Source organism: Ovis canadensis, chromosome 3 (assembly GCF_042477335.2).
Source record: "Ovis canadensis isolate MfBH-ARS-UI-01 breed Bighorn chromosome 3, ARS-UI_OviCan_v2, whole genome shotgun sequence".
NCBI lineage: Eukaryota > Metazoa > Chordata > Mammalia > Artiodactyla > Bovidae > Ovis > Ovis canadensis.
In genome coordinates this window covers 60,369,948-60,383,926 of record NC_091247.1, presented here as the reverse complement: position 1 = coordinate 60,383,926, position 13,979 = coordinate 60,369,948, and the positions used below count along the sequence as shown (strand labels likewise).

The following is a 13,979-nucleotide window of genomic DNA, read 5'->3' as shown; positions in this document are numbered from 1 at the left end:
ATGGGGAAGACTGGCTGCTTCGGCTTTGACATGGACTACACTCTGGCTGGTAGCGGACAGGGGGAGGTGTGGGAGTAGGGGAGTGAGGAATTGGTGGCCAGGGGTGCCGGCTGGGGAATGGGCACCAATGGGCCTGGGTCTGCTCGGCCTGCAGCTTACAAGTCCCCGGCTTAAGAGACACTGGCCTTCGAGATGCTGCTGGAGCACCTGGTGTGCATAGGGTACCCGCACGACATCCTGCGCTACACCTACGATCCCACCTTCCCCACCAGGTGAGCAGGGCCCATGGGGCGGGATGCTGAGCCGAGTCGCGGCCCCGGCACCCCATTCACAGCCTCTGCGCCCTCACCCAGGGGGCTGGTGTTCGACGCGCTCTACGGAAACCTGCTGAAGGTGGATGCCCACGGAAACGTGCTGCTGGGCACCCACGGCTTCTCCTCCCTCTCGGAGTAAGGCACGGCTCGGGGGCAAAGATGCTGCAGGAAAGACGGTGGGGCTGGGGGCTGAGTCAAGCACACAGCAGGGGCTCGGCAATGCCAGCTGGAGAAAGAGGGACAGGAAGATGGGGAGAGGGGCGAAGGAGCGGCAGGGCCTGGCCGACCACTGGGGGGCGCTCTGGAGGAGCCATCAGGGCGCAGTGCTCACTCCCTCCCCAGGGCGGAGGTCTGGAGCTTCTACGCCAGCAAGTTCATTCAGAGGGATGATCTGCAGCGGTTTCACATCCTCAACACGCTCTTCAGCCTGCCTGGTGAGGGCTGACGGTGAGGTAATTCCGGCTCTGGCCTGGATCCTTGGACCAGAGACTGACCGCTCTCCCCACTCCCGGAAACCTACCTCTCTGCCTGCCTGAAAGACTTCTTCTCTGGCTGCTCCCTACATCAAGTGTGTTCTGAGCCCTTCCCTCCCCCAGCCCAGGGTGACCCAGCAGGATACTGCTCCCCTTAGGGGCCAAGCCCTGAAGTGGGGGCCCCAGCAAGAGGCAGCGGCTCTTCCTGAGGGGTTCCAAGGGCTACAAGAACTCAGTGGGAAGGCCTTAAATGTGGAAGCCCCCAACTCTATAACCGATATCCCCAAGGGGTGACCCTTAGCGCAGGGTGACACCCCTCCCAAGAGGGCTGGGACATGGACCCAGAGTCCTGCTCACTGTGGATGGAAGGAGTCCCGCTGGTAGGGCGCCAGGGTGGTGGTCACCTCAGGGGCCCTTATCAGCCTCCCTCTTGGCTTGACTCAGCTGTGACATGGGCTATCAGCACGGGAACCTCCTCATGTCCTTCCGAAGCCTCTTCCAAGATGTGACGGATGCCATGGATTATGTCCACCTTTCGGTGAGTGTCCCAGGACCCCATGCCACATCCAGGTCCCCAGACCCCATAAGGTTTCACTCTGCTTCTGGTTGAGGATGGTGGTCTGGGTTCCTCCATCTTGGATGTAGACATGTGCACGCATGCCCGTGTGCACACACAAACATACACACATGAGCATGTGAACTCACAGACAGCTCTGCTCCCTCCTGCAGGGCTGTCTCAAGGAGAAGACCTTGGAGGACTTAGAGAAATACCTGGAGAAGGATGTGAGTGGCCTTAGACTAAGGTCATGACTAAGCCTTGTCCCCCTTGTCCCCTCCTCCCCCAGGGCAGTGGGGATGCTCTGCCTTTCTCTGGCTCCTTCTTCAAGATGTAGACAGAGCTTTGCACCCTGGCCTTATTCCTTGCCTTCCTGCCTGACCTGGGGCCCCCTGCCCAGCCATGGGGCTGAAACCTGAGAACAGGCTCCCAGGGCAGCTCCGGGGAGGCCCCAGTGCTGGAGGTAGCTTCTCTCTCTGCCCCAGGCATGAATCCCTGTCCTGCTGGACAAGATGAAGGAGGTGGGAAAAGTGTTCCTGGCCACGAACAGCAGCTACAACTACAGAGATGTGAGTGTGTAAGTGGAGGTGGTTGGAGGGGTGGAGCTCAGCCTCTGGGCCAGAGAACTTTCCTTTCTGGCTCTGGGGAAACTGAGGCCCTGCAGAAACTGAGGGAGTGGAAAAGCAGTAGGGGTGAAACCCTCACTGCCTGGTTGGTATCTTGGGTTCTGTTTCTTGGCCTTTTAAGGTCTCAGTGAAATGTTAGTCACTCAGTTGTGTCTGACTTTTTGTGACCCCATGGACTGTAGCCAGGCTTCTCTGTCCATGGGATTTCCCAGGCAAGAACACTGGAGTGGGTTGCCATTTCCTTCTCCAGGGGATCTTCCTGACCCAGAGATCAAACCTGCCTCTTCTGCACTGCAGGCTGATTCTTTACCCCTGAGCCACCAGGGAGGCCTAGGGTCTCTGTGAAATTATCTATTTCCCCTCCATAGTGCTCTTGCGGTGCCCGGTGTGACCTGTGGGCTGAGGGCCTTGGCAGCCCCTGGTCCGACCCAGCTAGGTGCCCTAACTCCTGCCTTGTCCTTGCCAGGCCATCATGACCTACCTGTTAGATGCTGGAGAGGTGAGTGCCATGGGCCTGGCTGGTGGAGGCTGTGTCTAGGGCAGGGAGGCCAGGCCACCTTGCTGCAGGTCCCTCCCATGTCCAGCTCTCTCTTCCAGGAGGATCCAAGGGTATGGGAAGGATCATTTCACCTGAGTGGGCCCATTGAAACCTCCCCAGTGGGTGCTGGAACTTCCCCAGTGGGTGAGAGACTGGTGATTTCAGCCAGGCTATGGGAGGAGCCTGGAGGGGTGGGGAGACCTTGGAAAAGTGACTAGATATTTTGGGGAGGGGCTGGATGGGGCAGAAGGGGGTGAGGGAGGGGGTGAGAAGTGGCTTTGGCAGGCCTGGGGGTGGGGAGTGTGACATACCTTGTGGGGACCTGGCGGCTAATGCATAAGCAGGGCTCCAGCTGGGGGGTGGGGTGGGGAGGAACCTGTGCTCTCATCCTGTGTCTCTGGGTCTCTGACTCTGTGTTATGAGGGACTCCAGGGGCTGACACAGCCCACTAGACATCCAACACTGGCCTCTGCCAATACCTTTTGAGCACTTCCTGCCAGCATGGCTGGGGATGCTGGGTGGTCAGAGGCCCCGTTTCCTGAGCCCCGGGATGTCCCATCTGGCTGAGAGGCCAAGGCTGAGATGGGGGAGCTGGTGAGTTTTCACCGGTCCAGAGCCAGGCATCCCGGCCAGGTGTGGGTGGGGCAGCTGTGGATGAGGACCTGGCTGAGAGCCTGAATCAGATTTTCCAGGCTGAGTGCGTGTGTTGGCATGTGCCTCGCCATGTGCCCCGCCACGTCTCGTCCTCCCGCCTGCAGGCTGAGGCTGCAGCCAGGCCCTGGAGGTCCTACTTTGATCTGATCATGGTGGACACACGGAAGCCCCACTTCTTTGTGGAGGCCACAGTGCTGAGACAGGTCAGTATGGTAGTGCAGGGGTCGAGGCCTGTCCTCTTTGACCCATGGACTGCACTGTGGGGAGGGAGCCCGCCTCTCAGGCTTGACCTGCCCTTGGTGTTGGCTGCTCTGCTCTCTGTCCCTAGAGGCAGGGATCCAGGGAGGGGACTTTTTCAGGGCCCTCTGTGTCCCCCTTGTCTCCTCACCCCATAGCTACCCCTGCCAGGCCCAACCCCCCACCGTCTCTGACCAGGACACCCCTCTGCCCCCTCCAGTACATGGGCAAGCTCTGTGTTGGTACCTACACCAGCCCCCACCAGCACTGTGCCGTCTACTCTGGAGGAACCAGCTCCCCCTTCCCCCTCCTCCCTCCCATTCCTCCTTAGCAACCCGCCTTCAACTAGAAGCCCACGTCCCAGGCCTACCTGCCAGGACGGGACTAGAAGCCCCTGTCCCCAGTCTGCTCGCTAGGACAGGAAGGACTGTGAGTGGGCCTGTCCTCCCCTGGTCTGGCAGGGTCATCGGACGTGGTATGTGAGCTGCTTGGGGTGCGGGGGAAGGACATCCTATACATCAGCGATCACATCTTTGGGGACATCCTCAAGTCCAAGAAGCTGCAAGGCTAGCAGACTTGTCTGGTGGTTCCTGAGCTGTCCCGGGAGCTGGGCATCTGGGCCCGAGAGAAGGATGAGTTGTAGGGGGCAGACGAGCAGGGGGCACTGGCCAGTGACGCTAAAGCCTGCACCATGGTCATCGTCCCCTCTCTATGTGGGGTCAGTACTGACCATGATCATACTGTCTGCTCTGTGGTTTATGAGAGTGGATCTGTTTTTTCATGAGGAAACAGAGACCCAGAGAGGTTAAGTGTCTTGCCCAAAGTCACACAGCCTGAAGGCATCTGTCCCACAGGGCTCTCCCTGCTCTGCCCTGGGCGGAGTCTCCCTCAACGTAAGGAGCAGGCCGAGAATGTTATGCACACAGCTTGGCCCGGGGCAGGGGAGTGGAGTTAGACTCCAGTGATCTTTCCACCCTGACCTCACTAGCTGAGCTAGGCCCAGGACAAAGGAGGCTGGGCTGTCATGCCCCCGTCACCTGTCTGCTTTTCAGAGCGAATGGAGATGCTGAAGAGGCTGGACGCGCATCTAGCAGACCTGTACCAGTGAGAGCCCTGACCTGTGACCCCCTCTCCTGGGAGGGGAGCAGGATGGAGGGTGGTGGTCCATGTCCATGCCTGGCATCAGGGTCCATGCCTGGTTGCTCAGGAAATCACGATCTGTTTCAGGCTGGGCTTCCCTACTAAACTGGACTCTGACCCCCTTGAGATGCTCACACTGACCGCTAGGCCCTTCCTCCTGAACCACTGACCCTCTCACACATGGGCACACACCCAGCTCAGCACCCCCACTGCGTGCCCGCAGAATGCCTCCCACCCCATGCTATCTGGGGAGGTTGTACCTGGAGACTCTGGAGCCCCCAGCTCCTCTCCTCCTGGGTCAAGTGACCATTTTTGCACCAGGCACACAGATGGGAGTGGTTACGGCCTGCAACTCATCAACTCCACCGAGAGGGAGATTCAGGTAAGAGCAGGGTGCTGAGGAGGAGGGGATGGGCCTGGCGGGGCAGAGGGTGAGGAGTGTGACTCCAGGTTGCCTGTCTGGATTAGCTCTTTCCCAGGTCTCCAGTGCCCAGTTATGACTGCCCCCCCCCCCCCCCCCATCTCCAGGAGTGCCACTGGGCCTTGTCAGCCTGTGCCCTCTGCTGGCACTCATGCTGAATGACAGCAGTGTGCTCTTGAAGGGTTGAGGTTCTTCCATCTCCACAATTAACCTTGAGAACCACCTGCCTCCTGGATTGGGTCCTCATGTGACCAACTGCCTGGCCCGAGTCTGGGGTCAGCCAGACAAAGGGCCTGAGAAGACAGGATTTAGGGTGGATGTGCTGGTGTGTCTGGGTAAGGAAAGGCCACGCTCCCTAGTGTCATTCCTGACCAGTCACTAGAAGTGGGAGAGTCCCACAGGGGTTCAGGCCACTCGACCTTCCCAGGCCCAGTGGGGATCAATAGTGCAGGATCTTGGCTGAACCTCTTGTAGGGAAATCAGTGCTTTCATGCCATATAATCCTCCCACAGCCCCTTGAGGGGGACTGGACAGGGATTGTCACCCTTATTTTACAGATGGGGAAACTGAGGCACAGAGAGGGTAACAAGGATGTCCTTGGTCACTCTGGGAGTAACAGTGGACCACTTTTATTTTTTTAAAAGAACTATTTATTGTTTTGACCTGAGTCTTCACTGTTGTGCGTGGACTTTTTCTGGTTGTGGCACGGGGGCTTCGTTCTGTGGTGGCTTCTTTTGCCGCGGAGCACAGGCTCAGTCATTGTGGTGCACAGGCTTAGTTGTCCCTGAGGCATGTGGGACCTTCCTGGAGCAGGGATGGAGCCCGTGTCCCCTGCACTGGCAGGCAGACTTTTAACCACTGAACTACGAGGGAATGGAATGCTGTTCTAGATTCTGAAAGCAGGGCCTGTAATGAGGCGGGGGCCTGCTAGGGGGGTGGGGCAGGAGTGGGGCTGGGTGTGTGGGTCTTACAAGAAAGTCAGTGATGCTGAGTGTAGAGCAGGCTGGTTGCTCTCCAGGGCCAGGCAGGAAAGCAAGGAGTGGGGCCTGGGGCCAAGCAGAGAGAGCTGCCCCACCTCCCAAAGCCCGGGCTGGCTGAGCGCCATGGCAGCTCCTTCCCTGTGGTGGGCAAGGGCCTCAATGTCCTTAGGGGACTGTTTCCCAGGAGGGCAGAGCTGGGCCTGACCCTGGCAGACAGGCTTGCTTGTGGGTGATGCAGGTCCTGGGCGTGGGTGGGAATGGGATCTCAAATCAGTGAGCTGCCCCTCTGCCAGAGAGTCAGCCGGGAGCTGGACCTGTGCTACAGTGTGATGGGCAGCTTGTTCTGGTGTAGCTTCTGCCAGACACTCTTCTCCAGCCAACTGATGCGCTACGCCGACCTCTACACAGCCACCTGCCTCAGTTTCCTGTACCACCCACTCAGCTCGCTGTACTGGGCAGCCTGGGAGCTGGTATGTCCCTGCGGAACCTCCCGAGCATCCCTGAACCTCCGTCCCAGAAGGACCCATGGGTGCTTGGCCCTGCCAAGAGCATTTGAGGTCACCAGACCCCCTTCTCCCATCTCCAGGCACAAACGGGCCAAACCCTTGCAGATAACTGTCTGCCTCATAAAGGATGCTCTGGAGGGGTTATGGTTCTACAGATAAGACGCCTCTGCTGGGAAGTTTTCCTCCTGCTCAATTTTAACTCCTGGTTTAAACTGAGACTGCATTATCTCCCTAGTACACATGATACCGCTTTCAAGGAGGAAGGCTGTGGTCCCCCTACCCTCAGTAATCGCAGTACAGTGATCGCAGGGAACAGCAGACTGCATAATAAACACTCCAGCCGGTTTTCCTCTGGAAGACCTGCAATGCTTCTCAGTCAAGAGCAGGGAAGTGAAGGCGACAGTGATGCCACAGGGTTCATGGGGGCCATGAGTCTGACCAGTGCAGAGCTCCGCAGGGCACGCATGTCCCTTCTCCCAACGAGCGGTCATTATTTCCATCTTAGATGATGTACCGTCTGCAGTCAAGGATCTAGACTTGAAGCTAGTTCTCTGGGGCTCCGTAAACCTTATTTTTCTTGCACTCTCAGCTGCCTTCCTGATAATTGAGAGCAAGAGAAACCATTTTATGTTTCTGGGCTGGGTGTTTTTTTTTAATTGATTCTGCTTAATGCTTAATATAACTCCGAAAAGTAGGTTTTTTTCTCCTCATTTTACCACCAGTGAACTGGAAGTGCAGAGAACCTAAATTACTCAGGTTCAGACTGCTGCTAGGTAGACTGCAGAGTCAGGATTTGAATCCAGGGCCACTTTGTCCCCTGCACCACACTGCCACACTGAGCTTTCACTGTGCAGCCTCATCTCATCTCTGGGCTTTTAAAAGAGCAGGCTGGAGGATTCCTGTAGGCAAAATGGGGGGTCTGAGGCGTTACCGTGCAGTTAGACACCATTGCTAAAGTAGAGACAAGCATCTGGAGTGCGCAGGTGAAAGAGCTAAAGAAACCTGAACTTACCCAGCAGTGCTGCCTGGGATTTTTGAGGAAGTGAAGTCCATCTGCCAGAAACTTCCTCCTCCTGCTGACCCTCTTGGGCTCCCTTTTCTGTAGCATCACTGGGCAGGAAGCTGGCAGCTGTGGGCAGAGGATGTCGTTGGGGGGTACTGATGTGTAACTGGGGACTCTGGAAGGCCTCAGCACCAATGGCACTCCTCCACCTCCTGTGTTGGTCCCTACAGATGCCCCATGAGACAGCAGTGGAGCAAGAAAGGGCCGGTCTGGTTCCCGCCTTCAGCTTCTTCTCTTGCAGCCAGAGGGTGAGTTACTGGAAAATGAGGGCTGCCAGCTGACTGGCTGGGGAGCTCAGAGACTTGGGGGCTCCTCTTGGGCTAGAGCAGGGGTCCCAGTGGAGCAGTATCAACCCGAGGGGTTATTTGGGAGGTCTGCGGGAGCTATTTTGTCTTCCAGCGCAATCATTCCTGAATATTCATGTAGGAATACATATAATTTTATTATACGCTACTTTTCATTTCTCGTTTGTTATAGTATAGTTAAGGTATGATATTGTTAAGATTATAGAGATAATCATATTGTCTATGAATCTCAATTCAGAATCAAATGAGCAAATGAAAATATTTATTTATTTTTTAATTGAAGTATAGTTGATTTGCAGTGTTGTGTTAGAAAATACCTGGTTTTAAGACGAGGCAGGGGCTCTGAGAGGGCCAAGAACCACTGGCTGTCAGACTCACAGGTCCTGCTCGACTAACTGAATGGGGGCCCATATCTCCCTGCATCTCTTCTGGATCATTCCTCTGACAGATCCATCTTCATTCTGGGAGAGGTGACAACACAGACTCTCCCCACCCAGGCTTCCTCAGCAGGCAACTTTTATGGACACAATGTGGAGGGGCTCCTTCTTCGCCTGCTCTATGACTCTGCCCTCTGAGTGGAGACCCAAGCTTTCCTGAGTGGCAGGCTCGGCTCCTCACCTAGTTCTGCAGCCCTGAGCTCTGCAGGAGGGTTCCTGTTTCTACCCTGGTGTTCCCAAGGCTTGATTTTCAAAATGCCCAACTTATCAGTTCCCTTTAGTGTGGTGGCTCCAGGCTCAGTGTACATTCTTTCCACCAGTGTTTTTCACCAGGTGCCTCCCATATGCCTGACATAGTAGAAACTGAATTATGAGCCGCTTTACTCCTGCCCAGGAGAAGCTCAAAATTCAAGTACATCGATAATATTAAATGGCAAGGACCTAACAGAAGCAAAAGAAGAACTGAAGGTCTTAATGACCCAGATAACCATGATGGTATGGTCACTCACCTAGTGCCAGACATCCTGGAGTGTGAAGTCAAGTGGGCCTTAGGAAGCATCACTTTGAACAAAGCTAGTGGAGATAACGGAATTCCAGCTGAGCTATTTCAAATCTTAAACCAGTGGTTTGCAACTATTTTTTCCCTCCCAACCCACCAGCGGACTAGACCCACTCCCCTCTGTAACTGTGGGTTCTCTGGGGATGTGGTGGTTACTCTATCCTCTCATCTCCATCCCAGCACAGATTAAGGCATTTGGACACATTTTCTACCCCTGGCTGGGAGTCACTGTGTGAACCTGGGAAGGTTCCGTAACTAGCTTTCTTTGTTTCTTGTAAGGCTGCGGGCAAAGAGAGAAGGACCAGGAGGGCTGCATGGAGGCAGACTGAATCCAGGACACGGCTGGCATCCCCATCCTCTTCTATGAGATATTTTTCAGATAACAGGAAAAATACGGGAGAGAGAGAAAGCAACCATATTGAAATCTAAATATAACAGATCTGGAGCCCAAGAGCCCTTCTTTTAGGGAGGAGGAAGGGGGCCTGTTCTCCCTGGCCGCTGGGCCATTTGTGTGTACCAAGTGGAACTATTTAACCCAGTTCCCCTGAGTGTATCCTTTCTCATCCATTTTTATTTCTATGAATTTTTTAAAAATAGTGTTTCTGTGCACTTTTGATTCTGTTACTAGTAATGACAATGGTTATTGATGACTTCATTAACTGTTCTTTCCAGTCACTATGAAAGACAGCGAGATAATCTTTGAACTTGATGTATATACATGCATGAAAATCTATAAAAAGTCCTACTTGTGATTTTAAAACTTGATTCTTCATTCTAGTTGGAGCTCCTCCATGGTGTTAAGCCCTCGCCCTTTACTGAATTTGAGTCCACTTTTCTTGTTAATGGTATCATCTGGAGGATTCTGTTGTTGTTCAGGCTCTCAGTCGTGCCTCTTTGCATGGACCACAGCATGCCAGGCCTCCCTGTCCTTCACTCTGTCTCCTGGAGTTTGCGCCAGTTCGTGCCATCCAAACATACCATTCTCTGTCACCTCGTTCTCCTCCTGCCCTCAGTGGAGGCTTAGAAGGAATATATCAATATGTTTGAAACGAAAGCATGTGATCCAGTTCACTAGTTTTATTTTCTGTGGGTAAATAGGGGAAACATTTGGAATATCTGAGGATAAATAAGGGACAACAGGCCCTGTGCTCAGAGTTCACATTTTTTGACATCTCCTGTAAATTTCAGAAGCTTCCAGACCTTTCATTCTTCTTCCTGTGTTGACTTTTGGGCCTCAGAGTCACCAGGGGCAAGTTTTCCAGGAAAGGACTAGGTACCCCTGACCTTGTGTCTTTATTTTTTAAAGAAACAGAAAGTATATTTTTAGCTCTGTTTTCAGTCTTTTAAAATATTTATTTGGCTGCACCTGGTCTTAGATGCAGCATGCAAACTCTTAGTTACGGCATGTGGGATGGAACCCAGGCCTCCTGCATTGAGAATGCAGTCTTAGCCATTGGGCTCCCAGAGAAGTCCCTGGCCTTGTGTCTTTAAACACTTGACTCTTATTAAAAGCTTAGAGGATAGTATTTTACTAGGAAAACTGCTCAGACCCTAGGGCGCATGCTTTTCTTTGAAATCCAGTAGCATTACAAAAAGTATTTTGTTAATACTATAAAAATGAACACTTAGAATTCCCTCCTAGGGTAGAGAGAATACAGAAATGGCCTGGGGGATAAGCGGCCTGGCAGAAGATCCTTAAGGGGTCTGAGGAAGAGATGAGGCACAGGGAGGGGAAGCGGGGGGGAGGGGGAGGAGGAGGGCAGACCCGTAGAAAGAAGAGGTGGTCAAGACCCCTTCCTGTGCTTCTATCTCACCTCTGCTCCTCCCTCAGGTCTCAGGGGCCTCCCACCTACCTCCCTCATCCTCTTTCTCAGGATCATCACACTCTGACATTTGTGATGCTCTAACATGTGTCCCCACTAGACTTGTGGCTCCACGGGGACAGGTCATTTGGGTCCCCATTGTATCTCTGGTGTCCAGTGTCCTGTATGTTTTGTTGCATGAGCCATGTGACCTGATTTATTATTACTCTGGGTCGGCATGTAGAAATGCAGGGAAAAGAGTGGTGCTACAGTTGTATCATAAAGACTAGAGGAAGTGGGGAAGGCTAACAGCTTTGGATTAGAACTCTGCTCAACTCCTAGGAAGTCATCTGTATTTCTATCTGGGGGTTGTTCATTTGATGCAGTGTTTTTCTGTGTGTGTGTTTTAAAAAAACATTATGACAGGACTTCTCTGGTCGTCCAGTGGTTAAGATTCCACCTTTCAATGGAGGGAGTGCAGCTTCAATCCCTGTTGGGGAACTAAGATCCCATATGTCATGCGGCAACTAAGCCCATGTGCTGAAACTAGCGTCGACATATACATGCTATCATGTGTAAATATTAATAGACAGCTAGTGGGAACCTGCTGTATAGCACAGGGAGCTCAGCTTGATTCTTTGTGATAACTCGGCGATGACCTAGAGAGGTGGGATCAAGTCAGCCACTGTTTCCCCATCTATCTGCCATGAAGTGATGGGACCGGATGCTATGATCTTCGTTTTCTGAATGTTGCGCTTTAAGCCAACATTTTCACTCTCCACTTTCATCAAAAGGCTCTTTAGTTCTTCTTCACTTTCTGCCATAAGGGTGGTATCATCTGCATATCTGAGGTTATTGATATTTCTCCCAGCAATCTTCATTCTAGCTTGTGCTTCATCCAGCCCAGTGTTTCTCATGATGTACTCTGCATATAAGTTAAATAAGCAGGGTGGCAATGTACAGCCTTGATGTACCCCTTTTCCTATTTGGAACCAGTCTGTTGTTCCATGTTCAGTTCTAACTGTTGCTTCCTGACCTGCATACAGGTTTCTCAAGAGGCAGGTCGGGTGGTCTGGTATTCCCATCTCTTTCAGAATTTTTCACAGTTTATTGTGATCCTCACAGTCAAAGGCTTTGGCATAGTCATTGTTTTTCTGGAACTCTCTTGCTTTTTCGATGATCCAGCGGATGTTGGCAATTTGATCTCTGGTTCCTCTGCCTTTTGTAACACTAGCTTGAACATCTGGAATTTCACAATTCACGTATTGCTGAAGCCTGGCTTGGAGAATTGTGTGAGTGAGTGCAACTGTGTGGTAGTTTGAGCACTCTTTGGCACTGCCTTTCTTTGGGATTGGAATGAAAACTGACCTTTTCCAGTCCTGTGGCCACTGCTGAGTTTTCCAAATTTACTGACATGTTGAGTGCAGCACTTTCACAACATGATCTTTTAGGATTTGAAATAGCTCAACTGGAATTCTGTCACTTCCAGTAGCTTTGTTTGTAGTGATGCTTTCTAAGGCCCACTTGACTTCACATTCCAGGATGTCTGGTTCTAGGTGGGTGATCACACCATCATGATTATCTGGGTCATGAAGATCTTTCTTGTACAGTTCTTCTGTGTATTCTTGCCACCTCTTCTTAATATCTTCTGCTTCTGTTAGGTCCATACCATTTTTGTCCTTTATTGAGCCCATCTTTGCATGAAACGTTCCCTTGTTATCTCTAATTTTCTTGAAGAGATCTCTAGTCTTTCCCATTCTATTGTTTTCCTCTATTTCTTTCCATTGATCACTGAGGAAGGCTTTCTCATCTCTCCTTGCTGTTCTTTGGAGCTCTGCATTCAAGTGGGTATATCTTAGCTTTTCTCCTTTGCTTTTGGCTTCTCTTCTTTTCACAGCTATTTGTAAGGCTTCCTTGGACAGCCATTTTGCATTTCTTTTTCTTGTTCTTAATCCCTGAGTCCTGTACAATGTCACAAACCTCCATCCACAGTTCATCAGGCCCTCTATCAAATCTAGTCCCTTAAATCTATTTCTCACTTCCACTGTATAATCATAAGGGATTTGATTTAGGTCATACCTGAATGGTCTAGTGGTTTTCCCTACTTTCTTCAATTTAAGTTTGAATTTGGCAATAAGGAGTTCATGATCTGAGCCACAGTCAGCTCCCGGTCTTGTTTTTGCTGACTGTATAGAGCTTCTCCATCTTTGGCTACAAAGAATATAATCAGTCTGATTTCGGTGTTGGCCATCTGGTGATGGACATGTGTAGAGTCTTCTCTTGTGTTGTTGGAAGAGGGTGTTTGCTATGACCAGTGCATTCTCTTGGCAAAACTCTGTTAGCTTTTGCCTGCTGCTGCTAAGTCGCTTCAGTCATGTCTGACTCTGTGTGACCCCAGAGACAGCAGCCCACCAGGCTCCCCTGTCCCTGAGATTCTCCAGGCAAGAACACTGGAGTGGGTTGCCATTGCCTTCTCCAATGCATGAAAGTGAAAAGTGAAAGTGAAGCTGCTTAGTCGAGTCTGACTCCTAGCGACCCCATGGACTATAGCCTACCAGCCTCCTCCGTCCATGGGATTTGCCAGGGAAGAGTACTGGAGTGGGTTGCCATTGCCTTCTCCAATTAAAAAACAAAAAGAGAATCACTTGTTTCATATTGGAAAGTACAGGGTTTGGCTGGCTCTAGGCTTTAGCCCGGGGATCAAAGGATGTCACTGGATGTCGCCACACTTTCTCCAGCTCTCAGGCTTATTCCATTTTGGTGCCATTCTCAGGTAGGTTTTTTTCCCCATGGGTTTAGTAGATTTACAGATTCCCATCCTATTTCTTTGGTAACTCTAAGGGAAAAGTCTCACTGGTTTTGTGTGAGACACAACCCCATCATCCAGTCAATGTTATTAGCCACGAGATACTGGGTGCTGGTCGGCCTGACCTGGGTCATATGCTCTGGTGGGTAGTCCATTTCTCTTAAGCTACAGACTGTGCACAGGAAACAGGTGGTCCTCAGGAAATTAAGGTGCTCTTTTTAAAAGATATTTATCTATTTTTATTTGGTTGCTCCAGGTCTTAGTTGTGGTATGTAGGATCAAACCCGGGACCTCTGTATTGGGAGTGTGGAGTCTTAACTGCTGGACCACCAGGGAAGTCCCTAGGGTGTTTTTATTAGGACTTCATGCCCGGCAGACACAGTGGATGTCTTTTATAGTAGGAGCAACTGGTACCTAGTAAACAGTAATTACCGTCATACCTTCTCCCTTCCTTGTCTTCTGGTTCCCAGGCATTCTGCACCTGATGTCAGCACATAACCCTCCCTATTTATCTTCAATACTCACACTCCCCTCTCCTAAGAAGTTGTCCCTACACATTAGA

At 51.9% G+C, this 13,979-nt stretch overlaps 1 protein-coding gene and 1 long non-coding RNA gene across 2 annotated transcripts; one reads left to right on the top strand and one right to left on the bottom strand.

Annotated features, from left to right (window-relative positions):
* On the top strand, positions 1–9,406 carry NT5DC4 (5'-nucleotidase domain containing 4). The gene is given in 16 exon segments (XM_069581919.1): positions 1–49; positions 155–272; positions 354–449; positions 657–739; positions 803–884; positions 1,232–1,325; positions 1,517–1,570; positions 1,829–1,912; positions 2,436–2,468; positions 3,266–3,373; positions 3,619–3,691; positions 3,860–4,028; positions 4,449–4,502; positions 4,860–4,920; positions 7,679–7,756; positions 9,089–9,406. Coding segments are annotated over 16 exon segments (1,386 nt in total). The 3' UTR covers positions 9,239–9,406.
* Positions 5,587–7,574, bottom strand: LOC138435558 (uncharacterized). Its single transcript, XR_011255135.1, has 2 exons — positions 7,458–7,574; positions 5,587–7,042 (listed from the first exon to the last, which is right to left on the bottom strand). It is a non-coding gene; the product is annotated as an uncharacterized lncRNA (long non-coding RNA).
* Positions 9,407–13,979: the final 4,573 nt, after the last annotated feature.